The sequence below is a fragment of the Hyla sarda genome, chromosome 5 (assembly GCF_029499605.1).
Source record: "Hyla sarda isolate aHylSar1 chromosome 5, aHylSar1.hap1, whole genome shotgun sequence".
Lineage (NCBI taxonomy): Eukaryota > Metazoa > Chordata > Amphibia > Anura > Hylidae > Hyla > Hyla sarda.
In genome coordinates this window covers 148447430-148469891 of record NC_079193.1, presented here as the reverse complement: position 1 = coordinate 148469891, position 22462 = coordinate 148447430, and the positions used below count along the sequence as shown (strand labels likewise).

The 22462-nt window shown below is 40.6% G+C and overlaps 1 protein-coding gene across 2 annotated transcripts in view; it reads left to right on the top strand.

Moving 5' to 3' along the window:
* EEPD1 (endonuclease/exonuclease/phosphatase family domain containing 1) overlaps positions 1 to 22462 on the top strand; it is a 119538-nt gene that overhangs the window by 75726 nt on the left and 21350 nt on the right. For both annotated transcript variants that reach the window (XM_056520484.1, XM_056520483.1), the window contains exon 3: positions 12075 to 12185. In XM_056520484.1, coding sequence (XP_056376459.1) covers positions 12075 to 12185 — 111 coding nt within the window. The remainder of the gene's footprint in view (positions 1 to 12074; positions 12186 to 22462) is intronic.

Below are 22462 nucleotides of genomic sequence, written 5' to 3'. Positions count from 1 at the left end.
CATCTGCAGCCGCTTAACACTTATCAGCTATCCTGATCTCCTAAACGGGGACGCGGCATTAGCGCACAGTGTGAGCGCTAATGCATGTAGCGTCGACCTGGACGGTTGATGGTTATGCCCCTCCCCATACAGTTCTATGATAGAGACGAGGAGTTACATGGAGGAGGCTTGTCGGCTGCAATGCCAGAGCCGTGGCCCCGTGCAGGGGATCACAGGGGGCCCCAGCGGTCGGACCCCCCGCGACCAAACACTTATCCCCTATCCTGTGGATAGGGAATAAGTGTTAAAGGGCTGCAGATGTCCTTTAATCCAAGGAGTAATATATAATGAAGAGGTTCTAGATGTATAATGATAAGTGCTCCTTAGAAAGTTTTTTAATACACATTATTGTGAATGTGATAGGGCACTGACTGATGGCCTGTCCATAGCCATAATAAAATATACGCACACGTGTTACATCAATAATGCAACAATACTTCTTGGCGTTTATTAAGGCCTTGGGGATAGCGTGTCCCCAGCATGATGAACCGATAAACCTCACGATCTAAAAGCTTTTGTCGGTGATCTTCCCCTCTCACTGGGACAGTAACTCTCTCTATTCTCTGGACCATCATGTTGGAGAAATCTCCACCATGTTCTTCCACGTCTGGAGACCATGGACAGATTCCTGGACGCAAAATGTGGTACGTCTTAGAGATGTTTTCTCACTCAGACTTTTAAGGCATTCGTGGTACATCCCACATATAGGTTTTAGCAAATATTACACGAAAACAGATATACCATGAATTTCGTGTTACAGTTGATTTACTGGTGCACCTTATGTGTCCTATGTTTGTTTACATAAACATTTTTTACTTTAAAGCACTTTCCTGCCACTTTTGAAAAGGTGGGTGTGGCTTTGTGACAGAGGGTGCGTGGCCCCCACAGCCCACCACATTTACTATAATTTATGACTGTAACTAGTGTCAATTATAGCTGAAATTTATGTCTGCCAGCAGTTGGTGTAGATTTTAAAATATGGTGCACAAGCAGCCACTCAAGCACCACATTTATGAAAAGGCTTGCTCCTCTGAATCAATTTGCCAGCATCTGGAATTAACTTAAATGGGCACTGCTATTTTCAAAAACATTTATATAATGTAGATAATAACATTATACAGTATGTATATTTGTAATATACCTTGGTTAAAAAAACGGTCACCCATTCACACACACTAAACCCAATACACTAAGTTATAGTGCAGGTGAACAGGAGACCGATGCAGGGTCTCTGACTCAGATACGAACCTGCAGTCCTTTGCCTGGTCCCTCTGAAGATCCTCTTCTGTTTTTGGTGAATTGTGTGCTGGAGGCGGGCCTGCTAGCTGGATTTGAATTTTCATGGGTGCTGGTCACGTGAGCGCCTGTGCCTACTGAGCGCTCACGTGACCAACGCCCATGAATATTCAAATCCAGCCGGCGGGTCCGCCTCCAGCGCGCAATTCACCGAAGACAGAAGAGGATCTTCAGAGGGACCAGGCAACGGACTTCAGATTCGTATATGAGTCAGAGACCCCGCATCGGTCTCCTGTTCACCTTCACTATAACCCGATGTATTGGGTTTAGTGTGGGTGAACGGGAGACTGTTTTCCTTTTAAAAAATGTGTACATTTTGGGGGGGGGGGGGGGGGGGGGGGTCTTGTCTTGTCCCTGCAGCTATTGCCTGTGTCTGTGCAGAGACAAAATATACGAAGTGAGGGCAGGACAAGCAGGGCTCTTTGCAGGTTCCTGGCTTGTAAATCAGCCTGCAGTGTGAGCCAAGAGCATGCCATAGAGCCTCAGTGAGTGCACAGAGTTGTGTGTGTCCTCAGTGCACAGAACCCTGCTTGTCCTCATGTACAGAGCTCTGCTTGACTTCGGTACACAGAGCCCTGCTTGTCCTCAGTGTACAGAGCCCTGCTTGTCCTCGGTGCACAGAGCGCCGCTTGTCCTCATTGCACAGAGCCCTACTTGTCCTCACTGCACAGAGCCCTGCTTGTCCTCAGTGTTCAGAGTCCTGCTTGTCCTCAGTGCACAGAGCCCTGCTTGTCCTCAGTGTACAGAGCCCTGCTTGTCCTCAGTGTACAGAGCCCTGCTTGTCCTCAGTGTACAGAGCCCTGCTTGTCCTCAGTGTACAGAGCCCTGCTTTTTCTGCCCATTCTTTCTGTATCTTGCACACAGAAAAGGCACGAAAAATACACGTTTTTAACCAATGTATATTACAAATATACATATAAAGTTATTATATTATTATTATTTAGCAAATTACAATGCCCATTTAAGTCCCCCCCCCCCCCCTGATATTTTTTAGAGGCTGTAAACTTTAACCTCCTACTATCTTGTTTTGGTACCACGTACATTGGTAGTTATTCAGTGGGATGGACACAATAATGAACATCATAATAAATGAACAATTGAGGGTTTGTTGTTGTTAAGGTTAAATCTGTCAGCACCCCTGAGATCTATTGTCAGGTTTGGTGGAGGTTTGGATTTCACAGCTGTTCTGGGTGAAAACTAAACATACCTTTTGGCAGAGAGCCCTCGTGAAACAAAGCTTGCCAAGTGAGGGTGACCTCAGTGTAGCACAGATCTCCAGCCAGCCATTGTTTTCATGTTCACAAGGAGCTGTTCTCAAGGCTCTGTTTCAGAAGGGGAAAATAGGATCTTGTTGAGTCACTTGAATATATAATACGATTTACCTCCCTAATCTTGTGGTTTAAAGGTTAAGTGGCAGATCAGATGGGTTGCATGCATTTTACATGAGCTTTTGTTTTCGGATGTACTATCGTTATGACATTTTACTTTGAAGTTATGTAATCTAGCAGTGAAGCCTCTTACACCTGTAGCATGTTTTTTTTTTTTTTTTTTTTTCAAAAAGGCCAGAACATTCTTTATCTAGATTTTTTAAATATTTGGCATTACAATTTGGCTGCAGGTGTATGGGAAGCATCTATTTCTCATGTCCTACTTATAACCCTTTAAAGGATTTATCCTGATTGTTGAACTATGCTCGGGTGAGGCTATTGATATTACATCAATGAGGGTCCAACTCCTGGCAAAATAACAAGCCCATTCAAACCTGATTTCTGGGATTTAGACTTCCCCTGATATAATATTAATGGTCTATCCTAAGAATAAGTTATCTATTTTATAAGGACAGATAACCCCTTTAGTGAACATACACTTTTTTTTTATACATAGCTGGGGATGGTGTAAAAAGAAAACATAAGCCCTACCTCCTCCAATCCCCAGTAGCTTCTTGTGTGACATTAACTGGTGTGACATTATGCTTGTCAACACTTGTCATCTTCATGGCCACAGCGGGGTCTCACATCAATCAGTGACTGACAGTGAGTAGTCAAGAGACAGCTCTTCTTGGATGCACAAAGAAGCAGTGATGAGCAAGGACTAGATTACTTCTGCCCAGGAGCTGCAGGGGATTAGGGGAGGTGAGTATGACATACGGTATTTTTTATTTTTACACTATTCCTAGCCATGTATCCCCAAACAACCCCTTTAAGTATGCCTAACATGTATTTAAAGAAAATGCTATGTTCTTTAAATATGCACCATACTTTATTTTAAAATAACTGTTTCTGGTCCATGCATGTGGTATATGGTTCCAAAGAACCAGAAACACTCTAGTTTCCTGACCAGTCTCATCGTTTGCTGCCTGCAGTGACTTTATTTCACCGGGCCATACCTTCTGCCTGTTATCTATGTTGTTCATACTCTGCCTCCCCTGACTTTCTGCCTATTACATGTGATGACCAAACTCCTCTTGCCTTGACCTCAGCCTAATCAACTACATTTTCTGTCTGCTCCTGAGGTATCACATGAGGACACTAGCTACTGATATTGGAGACTAAAGTCCAGCTGTGTCTTCAGTATTTGTTCCCAGCACTGACCTTCCGGCTGTTACCTGTTGTCAGTCCCATGGCCTGATTATTAAAATCCTGTAGGTGTATTATAAATTATAACTGTGTGTGATGGATTATCCAAGACATGGGTGAGAGGTCATTCAGACGGTGTATCCTTTTGTGTATCGCATTTTATTGGGGGTCTGGCTGTTTGTTTGTATCTCCTTTGAAGTCAGAGGCTCTTTTGAAGCAGCAGGATGTAAGGGCACTCTGGTCCCATCATATAATCAACCAGATAAGAGGGCCAGGAACAGAGATGCCCCCCTGGTGGGATCAGAGCGGGGAATGGAGTCTCCCTCCAAAAAGGCAGATATATAATGCTAGACTCAGGGTGTTCAAGGCTGTGCGACAAGCTGACAAGACCATCCTAAGAACAGCAAACTCATGGACTGCTATATCATCATGCTGTAAGAACTTCATCTTTTGTTTTCTGAACTTGCCTTGCTAAACTCTTTCATATTTTTATACCTGTATGTCATTTGTTTCTGTATTTTTATATATATAGCACTGTGATACCTTTTATCAGATTAAATGTTTAATTAATCAGCTCTGGTCTTTGATCTCTAAATATATGAGCTCACCTTTCTGAAGGCAGCTCTGGTGGAAACACGTTTATCTAAGGGTTAATTGGTGACTTGCTGGGACTAGTAGTGGATACCCAGAGGTCTGGCGGCTTTAACCCTTGCACCATCACACTCTCTCTAATATCTTGGCTGGACCGATAGGGTGTGATCGTGACACCTGTGATGACCAAACCCTGCCTACCCTGACCTTTTTCTGTGTTTGCCATACTTTTCCTGCCCTGACCATTTGCACATTACCTGAGCTGATTGTTTTCCTTACAAATGTTAACAATAGTACTACACATTAATGGCAAAACATTTTAAACATGCTTAAAAGGGTACTCCACTGCCCCAGCATTCGGAACATTTTGTTCCGAACGCTGGGTGTGCGCTGCGGGAGTCGTCATGTCAAGGCCGCCATGCCTCCTTGTGCTGTCACGTCATGCCTCCCCAATCCAAGTCTATGGGAGGGGGCATGGTGGCTGCCATGCCCCCTCCCATAGACTTGTAATGAGGGGGTGGGGTGTGGTATCATAAGGGGCGTGGCCGTGATGTTAGCACCCCCGCAGTGCACACCCAGCGTTCGGAACAAACTGTTACAAACACTGGGGCAGTAGAAATACAAATTAAATGTTAATTAAAAAAATGTTAATGTTCTTTAAACGTGGATGGTTAGGCTATAGTAACGGATGTCTTATTTAGGGCTGCAATGAGTAATCGATGTTATTTATTAAAATCAATAATGGAAATCATTGTCAGCATGAATTTAATAAAGGTACCTGGTTTTACTGGATACAGTTCTGGATCCAGTTCTCTTGATTTCAAGAGCTAGTGTGAAATCTGTGCACGGTTTGGAGGTCCAATGTGGTTAAACAGCTGGTCAATCTGTTGTTAATTCTTACATAGGTTTAGTGAGCATATGTTGCTAAAGTTGTACTTAAATAAGGCTTTGTCTGCACTGTGTTTAAGCCTTCCATTAGAGGTAAATATAGCGAATATTTTGCAATGTGTACATTTGATGGAAGGCTCTGCTGTATAGCATTGTATGTTTATACAGCAGCATATGTTTATTACAGGCATCAATGATACAAAATAAATCCTATATACATATACCTATACCTATATTTGTATGCCTTTACTTATAAAAACACAGTCAACTTCACTTTAAAGGGGATCTATCATCAGTCTCACCCACACTAACCTGGTACAGGCTGGTAGTGCTAGTGACACTGATTATAGGGATACTTACCTATCCCGATCCGTGGTCCTGTTCGCCTGGTATCATGCTCGTTCAAACGGCAAGCTTGGTGCAGAGGCGACGCTCCAAGAGCATTCTGACATCACAACTTTCTCTCTTGGCTCAGCTGTGAGCAGGCACATCAGAGCTTCTGGAGCTCCACCCCTGCACTAAGCCTGAATAAGGAGGATAACAGGAAAAAGGGCCATGGATCGGGGACAGGTAAGTATCATTATCATTAGTTTCACCCACACTACACACCTGTATCAACAGGTTAGTGCAGGTGACACTGATGACAGATTCCCCTTAAATTATACAAACGTATTCCAACCTGTTATAGTTTAATGGACACTATATGTCCCAGGTCTTTCCCAAATACACCAAATTTGCACTAGAGATGCAGTGTGAATAAAGCCTAATGTTAGCATCACAAGTCCTTCATGATTAATTGGGTAAAGTTATGTAACGTAATTGAAGATCTCAATCCCAGTTCAATGTATGTTTCAGTATAGCATTTCCTCACACCTTAAAGGGGTATTCCAGGAATTTTTTTTATTTGACTATGCTACAGGGGCTGTAAAGTTAGTGTAGTTCATAATATAGTGTCTACCTGTGTATGACGGTTTTCTCACAATTCTTCTGTGATTTTAACCCCATTATTTATTTTTAACAGCATACAAAATGACTGTTGTCTCGGATTTTTCCCAGTTTGCAATGTGGCCGAGACCTGACTCACTAGTCAGCTGATGACAGGGAGCCTGTCTGCTTCAATGGGTGGAGGGATCGCTTGGTGGGAGAGCGATCAATCTGCAACTAATGCAACAACTGTAGGCACCATGATTGAAAACCACAGCTCTTTGAATGGATGCAGCTCATTTATGTTTCAATGGGTGGGGTGGCTGATGTGTTGGAGGGAGGAAAATGGAATTGTGGGATTTGTAGTCAAGAAAAGAAAAGTCAAACAGGAAATACAAGTTCACAAAAAGCTAGCCACAGTATTATGGTAATCTCACAACATAGCCATTTAGCCCCAAGACAAGCGCAGCTCCTTCCTAAGCATGTCCATTACTGCCTGCCAGGTATGTTCTAAAATCATCTTATGGTGGAAAATCCCTTTAAGAACATTATTTGTTATTGTGGAATAAAAAGGCTTAGGTAGTAAAAAATGAAAGAAAGCAAACTTAAAATCAGAGAAAACATGTTTTTTGCTGTGTTGCAACACTTTTACATTTGCAATTTGTATGTAAGGAATAAAAAGTCAGTTGACCTACGACCAAAAATCCAGCAGGTTTTTCGGTGACAGTTGTGTCACGGTGACATTATGTTATCTGCTGCAGAGCAAGCACATAGACAATCGCAGTGCAGTATTGATGTCACAGTGCAATATTGTTATCTTTATGTCACCGAACCAGAATCCCCATGTGGCCCAAGCCTTAAGTTAAATGGAGTAAATTAATGAATTTCTTGGATGCACGACTTCCCAATAACAGTTAACTTTTTATGGCATAAAAAAAAATGTGCTTTATTAATTGAAAACAAACAGGGACATTTGGCCCTGTCCTGGTACGTTTGCTCTTTTTTTACCTGCCATGACAGGTCATAGCACAATAGAACCCCCGCTGATGGAAACAAACCTAAGAATGTGTTCCCATGTTGTACAGTGATGTTCTGTCTAATGTTAGCTGTACATAAGTTGCTGGCAAGAAGCTAAGCAATACTTTTCTAGCAGAAATCGGATTTCTGAGAGATAGTTTGGGCTTCACAAAGGGCTTCCTGGCCTTAAGGAAAATGTTCAAGATTCCCTCTAGCCCACAGAGCTTGTTATGGAATAGAGATGGAAGTATTGTCCTTGAAAAGCAGGCGTGTTGCTCTTTGGCATAGACTTGCAGTTCTTTATTTAGCAGCTAGAGTGTGTTTTTATTTAGTCGTAGTAAATGTTCAAGTGGTACAATGGTACTCATATCGAAGGATATAAAAAGTATTCATAAATGGATGTATACACTCAAAGGGGGAGATTTATCAAAACCTGCCCAGAGGAAAAGTTGCTGAGTTGCCCATAGCAACCAATCAGATCGCTTCTTTCACTTTTAAAAAGGCCTTTTAAAAATAAAAGAAGCCATCTGATTGGTTGCTATGGACAACCATAGAGATTTTGTATTTTTTTTCCACTTTTTAAAGGTAATATGTCATCAGAAAATGACCTACTGATTTTATAGTTAACATGTTTTAAGAATTTTTTTGTAACTTTTTATTTTATTTTGCATGTTAATTTCTATGTTAAATTCTAGTCTAACACTTCTTGTTCCATAGGGATTATTATCACAGACAGCATTACTAGATGAAAAGGTGACACCTTTGTATAGGAAACACAGGAGCCAACACTAACAATAGATGATGAACACTGCTTACCTCCTCTCCCTCCCTGTACACTGACATCAGCACAGGTCTCAGGGCATGCACATAACACTGTCCTATAGAAGTCAATGGCTTATCTCCTAACTTCAGGTTCCTGTGGTCCATGTGGCTACTAGAAAGTATGCTTTTAACATTCATTCAGGCATGATGGCTGCCCCCATAATCATGGACAGAAAGCTAGAAGAAAAAAATCTATCATAAAGTAAAATCAGACAAAAATAAATATGTATTAGTATTTTTTTTTTTTTACTAGTAATATATAGGTCATACAATTAATTTACATTATATGGCATGTGTAAGGTGGCTTTTTAAGGGTATGTCCATACAGGATGGTAACTGTGCTGTGATTAGTTGCTATAGACAAGAAATACTTTTTATTTTTGACGGTTTCATAAATCATTTCAGTTGATTTGTGGATTTTTAGCTGCAGATTTATGTTGCAGGAAATTAATCGTAGATCCATATTGTGCCTACATACCCTAAATAGATTTTCTAGCACTATGAAATCTATTACAAACAGCTGACAATGGTATCAAATAATAAAAAGGCGTAATAGTAAACTTACCAATTCGTTTCCGCTCCTGTGCCATCATTGATGCCAGTAATGACTTGGTATAGTGCCATGAAATGGAAGCATTGCATGAAAGAGGCAGGGGATTAGTAAGGTAAGTATAACTCATTTTGTTTTTTTATAGTATTGCCAGCAAAAAAACAAAAAACTGTCTATGGCACTCCCTATGCCGTCTGGCTGTCTCTGCAAGTCAAAACTGATTGACTAACCCCCCCCCCCCCCCCCCCTCCCACTCTATCACTTATTACAGATGGAAGCAAAACTGAGCAAGACTCTGAAAAAACACCCGATTGACATGATTCCAGCTGTAATGGTGGCAGATAAGATGATAACATTGTTAGGAAATTATTAGCTATGGAATTCCCTAATATAATCATCATGTTGTCTAACAAAGACCCAGTATATTAATATGAATATGGAGGAGAAAAAATGGGAAATTAGTCTTTTTTTTGTTTTGTGAAAATTTAAGAAAATGGTTCAGTCTGTTTTTCCATGTTGAAGGGTCACAGTTAGACTGTGTTCACACTACTGTTAGATGCTTCATTTAGAGCCTCTCTTTGTTGCTCCTTTAGATCTGACAGAGTGCCACAGTGTAAAGCAATATGCTTTGTCTCAAAGTGACAGACATCATGACAGAACCCAGCAGACCTCTGACAAATCAGATTGGTCCATTAAATGCCATTGGCGTGTTATTTGACAGGTCAGGCACTTCCTTTATGGTTTTTTATTATAATGAAAACCATGAAGGCAATGTGAACAGAGCCTTACTTGTATGAAAGTTGATCTTGTTTGTAAAGTAGTAGCATTTGCAATAAACTATACTATATGCAGTTCAAATTGAATCTGTCAGCTCTATATTATGCTCAAAGCTGCAGACAAGTGAGATTAAACACAAGATACCTGTCTCTTAGTTTATGGCTGTTTGCAAAGTTACGAAGTCATGTTTTCTTTCTAAGCTTGAGTGTCATAGAGGATGTGCTGAGCTGCACCAGACATTCCTCATTCCTTCCCCACCATTTCATGCTCTTCATGCTTTTTATGATTGAGGTAAAGGATGTGGCTTCTAGAGGGAGGTAGCTTAGAAGAAAAACATGATTTTATAACTTTGCAAACAGACACCAGGTAGAATACAGGTGTCATCTCCTTTATCTCCCTATCTGCCCATGTCTGCAGCTCTGAGCATGATATAGAGCTGACAAGTAGTACAGCACTTTATGCCTTGGTTAACTTGCTGTGTACTTTTTTTACATGAAAGGAAATCTGTCACCAGTGTCACCTGCACTATCCTGTGACACTGATGACAATGGTACTTACCTTGTCCTGTTCCGTGCAGTCGTTCTCCGGTATGTTCAGCTCCGGGCCCAGCTTGGAGCATGGGCGGAGCTTAGTGATGTAACCGCTGCTGTTCTCTGCTGGGTCCCACTGCTCCGCCCGTGCCCCAAGGCGGGTTCCCAGAGCTAAAGCTAATAGACAAGATTACGTGAGTGCCCCTGCACGGAACGGGACAAGGTAAGTACCATTGTCATCAGTGCCACCTGCACTACCTGTATGTACCGACAGGTTAGTGCAGGTGACACTGGTGACAGATTTCTTTTAATGACTGGAACATTGAAATGATAATGAGAGAATGTTATAAAGCCATGAATCGCATGACATTGCACCTTTTCACACCTTGGTGGTTTTGGTAATATGTACAAATTAATACATACACCTTGGTGGTTTTGGTAATATGTGCAAATTAATACATAAGGCCCATTGTTTCTGGGAGAACATAAAAACAGGAAATCCATTAAATGTCCATATAACTCAACCTTTTCATGTCAAAGTTTTATGTTACATTGTAATTTGCAGATTGTAGGCATCAACTACTTCGCTGTTGCTATGTTTCTGTACAAATCAATAGCTTCGTGGGCAAACAAGGAAGAACAAGCAGCTTTTATTAGTCCATTAATGTTTAATCCACGTTGTCTTCTGCTAGTCAGTATAACATAGTGGAAGCTAAAATGGTATGTCTTAGGATAATGTAGTCGAATCTATAGGTACACAGTTGATCTGGTTTCTGTTATCAGCCTTTCCGCACAAAAAAAAAAAAAAAAAAAAAATATATATATATATATATATATATACACACACACACACACATATATATGTATATATATATATATATATATTGTATAATCGTAAAAATGTAACACAGTGTGAAAGGAGCCTAACACACCACTGATTTTAGTATTTGCACATGTTATGTTCTTCATGCATTGTACGTTTTGGTAACATTACATTCTTAATGCTTGGTAAGTGAAACATATTAATATTAGATATACCATTTGTTCGCACTTTAATGCACGTTGCAAACCCACCGAGTATAGCAGCAGTTTGTTCTCAATAGCTTGCCCTTTTTTAAGGTTTTCTAAAACAGTAAATCATTTATTTTGCTCCACTAAATGTTTGTCATAGCACACTTACATCATATGGTTAGAGAGTGATGGTCGATTCTCCATAATACTTTTCCTATTAATGTAGTTGTCCTTGACAGCCTAAGGGAATTTCAGATCTAGAATATCCTTTTTCTGCTTATAACTTCCCTTTTAGAACTTTAGGCAAAGCTTTATGTCACATTTAATGTGTACATATTAGGTCAAGTATAATGTTTAGATTCAAAGGTAACTTCAGTAAAAAAAGGGTCCCTACTAAAATGTGTAATGCTGCAAACTACATATTATGCCTAAACAAGAACTAGTGACAGAATGTATGTTCTGTTCCCTATAATTAAATCGTATGGGGGAAGAAATTAAAATTGTAAGCTGAGCCGCTGAGGTGACCACAACCATGGCCCGCAGATCAAAGGACCACCATGGTAGTCACGTATTCATGACATAAAAGTTTTCCTTGTCACATGCCAGAACAATGCTGAAGCCTAGGGAATGGTAGGTAAAGTATTAAAGGGGTACTCCGCTGCCCCAGGTTTTGATGTCATGGGCACGCCCCCTGTTACGTCACACCACGCCCCTTCAATGCAAGTCTGGGAGGGGGCGTGGCGACTGCCACGCCCCCTCCCAGGCTTGCATTGAAGGGGCGTGTCCATGACGTCATAACTCCGCCACTCGTACCCAGCGTTCTAAACGAACGCCAGGTGCTGCACAGAGATCACGGGGGTCCCAACAGCAGGACCCCCGCGATCAGACATCTTATCCCCTAGGGGTGGAGTACTAGGGGTGGAGTACCCCTTTAAATTGCAGGTGGATTTATTAGGTATATGTGGGATGTACATGTTAACATAATATACCTTAGTTTGGATGTTATTATACATGTTTTTTTTTCTAATCGCCTCTTTATTTCTGTGTTTGCAGTTCTGTTCAGAATTAAACCAGCCATCCCTACCTAACATTCGCAAATGGAAAGGTGTCAGAGGGTCGTGGAAGTGCGTGGTTTCTGAAAAGCCATCATCCTGCCCCAGTGAGGTATGCAACATTCTTCTTTCTGGTTCTACTGCCGTTTCTGGATTCTTAGAAATTTCCTCTTCTACATGGGAGTTGGCTTTAATTTATTTTGGCAATGATCTCTCTAGAGTTGTTATTCTTATGTTTTTTTGGCATAGAATATTTATCCAGCTGTTATTTTGAATTCTGTAAAGGTGAGCCAGCTTCGCTCGAAAGTAGAGCAATTCATTGTGTGCCTTATGTTTTGTTACTTTAATTAATTGAGGAGTCCTCCGCCCATGTCTTCAAGTCTAATTTCCTAACATTAGGAAGGCTTAACACTTTTCTAATTTATATGTGTAAATTATTCTGATGATGTCCATGTTTGCTCAAAGTAAAAAGGTAACAAAGAGGTTTTCTGTTCTTTTTTTTTCTTTTTAACAAATAAAAATTTGAGATTTGGGAGAATTATATGGGACTCTGCTGCAGCGGAATTTTCGTGTGGACATTCCAAGCACAATTCCGCACAAAGAATTCTGACGTGTGAACATGGCCCAAGGAAACTCTCCAAAATAGCAAATCATTGAAACAATACCCTCCTTAGCAAATTTACAAAATCCATAGAACCTTGTTGGTTACAGAAGGTATAACAGTTCTCTGTATGCTTATATATTCACAGGTATAATGTTTATGAGCCAAAGTCAGAAGTGCATTTAAAAGGAATGAGATCCCTAAAATAAGGAATTAGGGTATGTTCACACGAGCGGATCCCCAGCACGTATTACGCTGCGGATCCGCCACTGAAGGACCGCTGTATGCTGCCTTTACAGGTGCCTGCTCGGAGCGGCAATACGCCGCTACAAGCAGACACACTGAAGTGATGTGCGAGTCGCTGCGCATGCGCGGCGTACTTGCAAACATCGCTGTTGTTCCCCCTGCTCTATGAGCTAGGCCAAGAGCTGCCGTGATGTGCGAGCATACTGTGCATGCGCACGTCAACTTGCACATCGCAGTGTGTCTGCTCGTAGCGGCATATTGCCGCTCCGAGCAGGCACCTGTTAAGGCGGCATATAGTGGTCCTTCAGCGGCGGACCCGCAGCGTAATACGTGCTGGGGATCCACTTGTATGAACGTACCCTTGGATTTTTTAGAGGGTTTTCCGCTACGTATTTGAAAGTGGGTGGGCTCTTCTCGGCGATCCCCAGCAGATTTTCCGCGGCGGAATTTACGCTGCGGAAAATCCGCCACAGTCCCTATTGACTTCAATGGGGCTTGCGGCAGATTTTCCGCAGTGTACATTCCGCCGTGGAATATCGGCTGCGGACAGCCGAGAAGAGCCCGCCCACTTTCAAATACGCAGAGGAAAACCCGCTAAAAAATCAGCGCATGTGAACATACCCTTATAGTTCTCCTTCCTACTGGATCCACTTCTGACTCTGGCTCAAAAACTGCAGTGACAGTTTAAAAAACAAACACTAGAAAAAAACCTGTGTGGAAACCTAACCTAAGAGTAAAGGACTTCTTTTGGACCATTTTCATTTAAAAGGTCTGTTGTGTTTTTATGTTTTCTTCTACTTTTGTTAAAGGGGTTATCCACCAAAAGGTGATTTTAGTACATACCTGGCAGACAGTAATGGGCATGCTTAGAAAGGATCTGTGCTTGTCTTGGGGCTAAATGGCTATGTTGTGAGATTACCATAATACTGTGCCTAGCTTTTTGTGAACTGGTATTTCTTTTTTGAGTTTTCCTTTTTACCTACAAATCCCACAATTACATTTTCCTCCCTCCCACACACCAGCCACCCCACCCATTGAAACATAAATGAGCTGCATCCAATCAAAAGACCTGTGGTTTTCAATCAGGGTGCCTACAGCTGTTGCATTAGTTGCAGATTGATCTCTCTCCCACCAAGCAATCGCTCCACCCAGTGAAGCAAACAGGCTCCCTGTCATCAGCTGACTAGTGAGTCAGGTCTCGGCCACATTGCAACTTGTCAAAAATCGGACACAACAGTCATTTTGTATGCTGGTAAAAATAAATATTGGGGTGAAAATCACAGAAGAATTGTGAGAACACCATCACACACAGGTACAGACACTATATTATGAACTACACTAACTTTACAGCCCCTGTAGCATAGTCAAATAAAAAATCCTGGAATACCCCTTTAACATGTTTTTTTAGGACGTTTACAACTAAAAGATGCCTGATGCATTTGCTGTATCTGAAAAGGAAGAAAATAGTTGAAAATATAGTTGAAAGGTCCCAAAAACAAACAGTAAAAAAAAATTTGGAAAAGAAATATAAAAGTATTATCTTCAGGCTGAAAATTAGTCTCAATATACAAAGTGTGCACATAGCCATAGAATGGACAAGGAATGGGCAAAAAAGCACGGACCTCCAGCTGCTCCACTTGAGAGGTGAAAAATACGTAAAACTTGACTTTTAATCCATCAGGTTAAAAACATAGGATATCCATGGACATACGACACACAAAGAAGAAGAAACCAACGCGTTTCGAGCCTAATCTGGCTCTTAGTAGTGCCAAGACTAAGAGCCAGATTAGGCTTGAAATGCGTTGGTTTCTTCTTCTTTTTGTGTCGTATGTCCATGGATATCCTATGTTTTTAACCTGATGGATTAAAAGTCAAGTTTTACATATTTTTCACCTCTCAAGTGGAGCAGCTGGAGGTCCGTGCTTTTTTGCCCATTCCTTGTCCATTCTATTCCGGGACCCGGCCCGCTGTTTGCTTGCCCTGCTCTCCGCACCTTACAGGACTTCTGATCTTCCAGCATCGCAGAGTGGTGAGCTGAAATAGTTTTTTTCCCTTTTCTACATAGCCATAGACTATGAGTAGGTTGGTGAATGCAGCAGTGAGACCGGGAAAGGAATATACGGTATAAGCCACACAGGTATGCAAAAAAGCCAACATCCTGTTATACTTGGCTTTGACGGTACATTGTGTCACATGCCAGGATTACGTCTTTCGGAGAGAAAACTATCTACATGTCCTAGAGAACTTCATATGTTACTGACATCCTTGGCTGCATTATTCCTTGTTCCTATGTCTACTCAGCACATTAAATCTGCCCCATTTATTCCTTTCATCAGCACTGTGGGCCAGTGAAATGATCGAATAAAAAGCTTTTGCTTGAAGTGCGTATAACCTGTATAGGAAGACAATGGCTAGTAAAGCTATTTCAAGCCATCATTTATGAGATGAGATACAATCTATGCATTGTTGATGAGTGCTGTAACTTGGCAGGAAGTTTGCTTGTCATTAATACCACTTTAATGGAATATTATTGATTAAGCTACTATATTGTTTCAGCGTTTGGCAGCAGCATAATTTCTTTTAATAGTTTACAAAGTGCTTCAGATCATCTGCATGGGGACGAATGTGCATATCGTTCATGTCTGCATGACTAAATGTTCCGAATATTTACGCCCACTATCCTTGAACTCTTGCAATATCATATCAATGTTGTACCAGCATTGAAGTGACACAGGGAAAAGGATTACTATAGGACTTAAAGGGGTACTCCCGTGGAAAACTTTTTTTTTTTTTTTAAATCAACTGGTGCCAGAAAGTTAAACAGATTTGTAAATCACTTCTATAAAAAAAAATCACTTCTATTAAAAAAAAAGAAATGCATTTCCTCTGATGTCATGACCACAGTGCTCTCTGCTGACCTATACAGAGCATATGTTTGCTATGGGGATTTTCTCCAGCTCTGGACAGTTCCTAATATGGACAGCAGAGGTCATCAGAGAGCACTGTGGTCATGACATCAGAGGAAATGCATTTCTTTTTTGGATTTCTCTTTAGTATACAGCCCCTAAAAAGTACTGGAAGGATTAAGATTTTTTTTAATATAAGTGATTTACAAATCTGTTTAACTTTCTGGCACCAGTTGATTTAAAAAAAAAAACTTAGAACTCATCATTTCTGTAAGGTTCCAAAACTCTCTCTATTGGGATTCTATTGTCAAATTGGAAATACCAGGGACAAACTCAGAAATGTACGTGTATGTCTGTGTCCCTAAGCTTCTGTTTGCCAAACTCTTCCAAAGCATGGGAGATTCCTAGTCCTCCATACTCCTGCTCTTAGCCAGAAAGATGTGGAGACTAAGGAGTATGTTTTTCAGGCTAGGTTTCCACACGTTTTTTTTTTTTGGAAAACTGCCACTGCAGAAGAAGTATAAGTCCTTTCTTTAATATTTGCCATTCCTTTTGAATACACTTCTAACTTTGGCTCAAAAACTGCAGAAACTCCAGAAAAAAACTGCGTGTGTATGGCCCATGCTAGTATTCTGTTGTCTTCTCCAGGCTGCGTTGACTGCCTCCCTTAAATGGTAACAAGTTACTCCTAGTGACTTCAGGGATAAATACAGGAACAGTAGTATCAGACACTATCAGCCACACTTAACCCCAGACCAGACCCCACAGTAATAATATAGACACAAGGCCAGACCCAAAATGAATTCAAAATTAGACCTCTAGATGAGACCCTAAATAAAGGGAGAGCTCAGACCACAAATGCCCTGGGGGCAAGGAGCTGTAAGTGTTACCTGTTGTATTGGATTTTAAATCAACTGGTGCCAGAAAGTTATACAGATTTGCAAATGACTTCTATTTAAAAATCTTAATCCTTCCAGCACTTAACAGCTGCTGTATGCTCCAGAGGAAGTTCTTTTCTTTCTGAATTTATTTTCTGTCTGACGACAGTGCTCTCTGCTGACACCTCTGTCCATGTAAGGAACAGAGCAGGAGTAATGTGCTATGGTGATTTGCTCCTGTTCTGGACAGTTCCAGAGTAATAAGTACAGTGAGCATGTAATAATGGGTACAGTGAGCATTTTTGCCCCACAGGTGTCTGACAGATTTTTGGAACAGTGGTCAGTGAAAATGAAAAATTAAATTTTTCATTTGCACAGCCCACTATTCCAAAGATCTGCCAAACGCCAGTGGGGTGTAAATGCTCATTGCACCCCTTATTAAATTCTGTGAGAGGTGTAGTTTCCAAAATGGGGTCACATGTGGGGGGGTCCACTGTACTGGCACCACGGGGGGCTTTGTAAACACACATGGCCCCTGACTTCCATTCCAAACAAATTCTCTCTCCAAAAGATCAATGGCGCTCCTCCTCTTCTGAGCATTGTAGTTCGCCAGCAGAGCACTTGATGTCCACACATGGGGTATGTACATACTCAGAAGAAATGGGGTTACAAATTTTGGGGGTCATTTTCTCCTATTACTCCTTGTAAAAATGTAAAATTAGAGGAAAAATCAGCATTTTAGTGAAAGTTTTTTTTTTTCATGTACACATCCAACTTTAACAAAAAGTTGTCAAACACCTGTGAGGTGTTAAGGCTCACTGTACCCCTTGTTGTGTTCCTTAAGGAGTGTAGTTGCCAAAATAGTATGCCATGTTTTTTTTTTTTTTGCTGTTCTGGCACCATAGGGGCTTCCAAAATGCGACATGCCCACCAAAAACCATTTCAGCAAAATTTGCTTTCCAAAAGCCAAATGTGACTCCTTCCCTTCTGGGCATTGTTGTTTGCCCGCAGAGCATTTCAAGTCCTAACATGGGGTATTTCCATACTCAGAAGAGATGGGGTTACACATTTTGGGGGGCATTTTTTCCCATTACCCTTTGTAAAAATTGTAAGTTTGGGGGAAAAAACAGCATTATAGTGAAAAAATTTTTTTCTTCATTTACACATCTGACTTTAATGAAAAGTCGTCAAACACCTGTGAGGTGTTAAGGCTAACTGTAACCCTTGTTACGTGCCTTGAGGGGTGTAGCTTCCAAAATGGTATGTCATGTAGGGGTTTTCTGCGGTTCTGGCACCATAGGGGCTTCCTAAATGCGACATGCCCCCCAATAACCATTTCAGCAAAATTCACTCTCCAAAATCCCATTGTTGCTCCTTCCCTTCTGAGCCCTCTACTGCGCCCGCCGAACACTTGACATATATATATATATATATATATATATATATGAGGTATTTCCTTACTCGAGAGAAATTGGGTTACAAATTTTGGGGGGCGTTTTCTCCTTTTACCCCTTGTAAAAATTCTAAAACTGCGAGTGTAAAAAATTAAGATTTTGAATTTTCTCCTTCACTTTGCTGCAATTCCTTTGAAACACCTAAAGGGTTAACACACTTACTGAATGTCATTTTGAATACTTTGAGGGGTGCAGTTTTTATAATGGTGTCATTTGTGGGATATTTCTAATATGAAGGCCCTTCAAATCCACTTCAAACCTGAACTGGTCCCTGAAAAATTCAGATTTTGAAAATTTTTTGAAAAATTGGAAAATTGCTGCTGAACTTTGAAGCCCTCTGATGTCTTCCAAAAGTAAAAACATGTCAACTTTATGATGCAAACAAAAAGTAGACATATTGTATATGTGAATCAATATATAATTTATTTGGAATGTCTGTTGTCCTTACAAGCAGAGAGCTTCAAAATTAGAAAAATGCTATTTTTTCATCAAATCTTTGAATTTTTCACCAAGAAATGATGCAAGTATCGACAAAAATTTCCCACTTACATGAAGTAGAATATGTCACGAAAAAGCAATCTCGGAATCAGAATGAAAAGTAAAAGCATCCCAGAGTTATTAATGCTTAAAGTGACAGAGGTCAGATGTGCAAAAAATGGCTGGGTCCTTAAGGTGAAAATGGGCTGGGTCCTTAAGGGGTTAAGGCAAACCTGACACATTGAAAATGTGCAGGAGGATACCAGATTTGAGGAAGTGCATATCTAGTCCAGGCAAAGCTGGGTGAGATATAGAAAATCCAGAAATAGTTGAAGGGGTTTTTCCGCATAAATGTGTTTCAAACAAATGCTCAGGCTGTGCCATAATAAAAAAAAAAGAAAAAGAAAAAACTCATACTTACCTCCATCGCTCCTCTGCAGCCTTGTTATCACAGCACCTGGTCTACAGTGAATTTTACTTTCCAAACATTTAGATGATATATCACACTGCCAATCACTAGCCGCAGCGGTGTCCCACCTTGGCCAGTGATTGGCAATGCAGCATGCCATCTACAGCAGATTTGGTAGTTCTGCCTTTCATCCCCTTTCTGGGACACTCCAGATTTTTTGAGTAGACCAGATCAGCACAGGTGCTGAAGATCGTCATTGGGCTTTAAAACTAGGTGAGAGTTAGTGAGGAACCTGCACCACTGAGGATAGTTTGAGACTGGAGGTGTGCAACATAAAAAGAGGACATTGTAACCTGTGTAAGTAACAAGTTTGTTGACTGTTGTGTAGGTTCAAAATATCGAACAGGGTGAGGATGCTAATGTGAATTTACATTGAGGATTTGCACCAATCCTTTCATGTTGGAATTTCATACTTGACACTTTCTTTTCTCAGGAGAACTTTTTTCTGTTGCCAGCCTCCAGAAAATATCACCATTATACCATAAATGAGGTTTAGGGGTCCTAGAAAGGATTTTTCTTTATATACTGTAATATATATACCGATATATACCGATTTTTCGTGCTGAAAACGCCCCCAGACTTTTCAAAAATTAGATTAGTCATAAATGAGTCCCTATCAGACTGGAACAAATTACATGGAGTTCAGGAGAAATGGGACTACTTAAAAGACGCTTTATTGAAGGCAACAGAAAATTGCACTGGACTTGTCAGTAAAAGCAGAAAAAGGAAGATACCACTGTGGTACTCAGCAGAAGTGGCCAAAATCATAAAAACAAAAAACTAGCATTTAGTAATTATAAAACAACCCAGAGCAATGAAGATAGGGAAATCTACAAGACTAGGCAGAAAGAGGCCAAGCAAGTTATAAGAACTTCTAAAGCACAGGCAGAAGGAAAACTAGCTCAGTCTGTGAAAAAAGGGGATAAGACATTCTTCAGATATATAAGTGAAAAAAGGAAATCAAAACAAGGAATAACTAAATTAAAAACAAAGTAAGGAAGGTATGTAGAAGAGGATAAGGGGCTAGCCGATTGCCTTAATGAATACTTCTGTTCAGTTTTTACAGAAGAAAAAGAAGGAAAAGGACCTCCATTAGAGAGAAAAACTAAGGAATCGTTTGATGCATGTGTCTTTACAGAGGAAGAGGTTCTACGTTTGCTGTCTAAAGTGAAGACAAATAAGTCACAAGGGACTGATGGGATACACCCAAAATTATTAAAAGAGCTTAGTGGTGAGCTAGCAAAACCGTTAGCAGATTTATTTAACCAATCAATGGTAACAGGAGCCGTCCCGGAAGATTGGAAATTAGCAAATGTTGTGCCCATTCACAAGAAAGGTAGTAAGGAGGAATCAAGAAACTATAGGCCAGTAAGTCGGACATCAATATTAAATGGAAACAAACAAATTAATGGAAACCCTACTAAAGTATAGGATTGTGGAACATCTAAAATCCCATGGATTGCAAGATGAAAAACAACATGGGTTTACTTCAGGGAGATCATGTCAAACACATCTTATTGATTTTTTTGACTGGGTGACTAAAATAATAGATGGTGGAGGGACAGTAAACATCGCATATCTAGATTTTAGTAAGGCTTTTGACACTGTCCCACATAGAAGACTTATCAATAAACTACAGTCATTGAGCTTGGACTCCAATATTGTTGAGTGGATTAGGCAGTGGCTGAGTAACAGACAACAGAGGGTTGTAATCAATGGAGAATATTCAGAGCAAGGTCTTTTTACCAGTGGGGAACCTCAGGGATCTGTACTGGGACCAATATTGTTTAATATCTTCATTAGCGATATTACAGAAGGTCTCGATGGTAAGGTGTGTCATTTTGCTGATGACACAAAGATATGTAACAGGGTTGATGTTCCTGGAGGGATCCGCCAAATGGAAAAGGATTTAGGCAAACTAGAAGAATGGTCAGAACTCTGGCAACTGAAATTTAATGTGGATAAGTGCAAGATAATGCACCTGGGGCGTAAAAACCCTCAGGCAGAATATAGATTATTTAACACAGCCCTGACCTCAGTATCTGAGGAGAGGGATTTAGGAGTAATTATTTCAGAAGACTTAAAGGTAGGAAGACAATGTAATAGAGCAGCAGGAAATGCTAGCAGCATGCTTGGATGTATAGGGAGGGGTATAAGCAGTAGAAAGAGAGAAGTGCTCATGCCGCTGTACAGAACACTGGTGAGACCTCAATTGGAGTATTGTGCGCAGTACTGGAGGCCGTATCTCCAGAAGGATATAGATACTCTAGAGAGAGTTCAAAGAAGAGCTGCTAAACTAGTACATGGATTGCAGGATAAAACGTACCAGGAAAGGTTAAAGGACCTTAACATGTATAGCTTGGAAGAAAGAAGAGACAGAGGGGATATGATAGAGACTTTTAAATACATAAAGGGAACCAACATGGTAAAGGAGGAGAGCATATTTAAAAGAAGAAAAACTACCACAAGAGGACATTGTTTTAAATTAGGGGCAAAGGTTTAAAAGTAATATCAGGAAGTATTACTTTACTGAGAGAGTAGTGGATGCATGGAATAGCCTTCCTGCAGAAGTGGTCGCTGCAAATACAGTGAAGGAGTTTAAACATGCATGGGATAAGCATAAGGCTATCCTTCATATAAGATAGGGCCAGGGACTATTCATAGTATTCAGATTATTGGGCAGACTAGATGGGCCAAATGGTTCTTATCTGCCGACACATTCTATGTTTCTATGAAGGCGGGGATGATGACGGGTTCTGGATGATTACATGGGAGGAGGATGTATTTGCCACCCTAGGCTTATAGTCGAGTCAATCATTTTTCCTGGGTTTTTGGGGTAAAATTAGGGGCCTCGGCTTATATTCGGGTCGACTTATACTCGAGTATATACGGTAATGAAAAAAGAAACATGTTTGGAACATAATGGACAAAATATGAAAACAAAAATAATTGTCCCTCCAGAGAGAGTTAGAAAAGAAGGTGGGATATACATGAAAGGGCCATGGTTGAAAAAACATACCCAGCATGATAAAACTTCTATCAGCCTACACTGTATGAAAAGTGCTATCTTCTTTTTGTAAGTCTCAATAGCCATTTTATCCATTATCCATTATTGAAACAGATGAGTTCATGTCACTGACATACTCCAAAGGGCATACAGTCCTTCGATGTCATCAGGTGATATTGATTTAACCTGGAACATAACAAATCTGTCTGTTCTATGTGAAAGGCAGTGTGGCTACAAATCATTCCTTCAGAGAGTCCTTGAAATCGAATAAGAGACATTCATAGTTTGCCAGTGATATCTAGTGTTTTTGGTTATACAGAACACCTACTGACCTGTATCTGTCATATATCT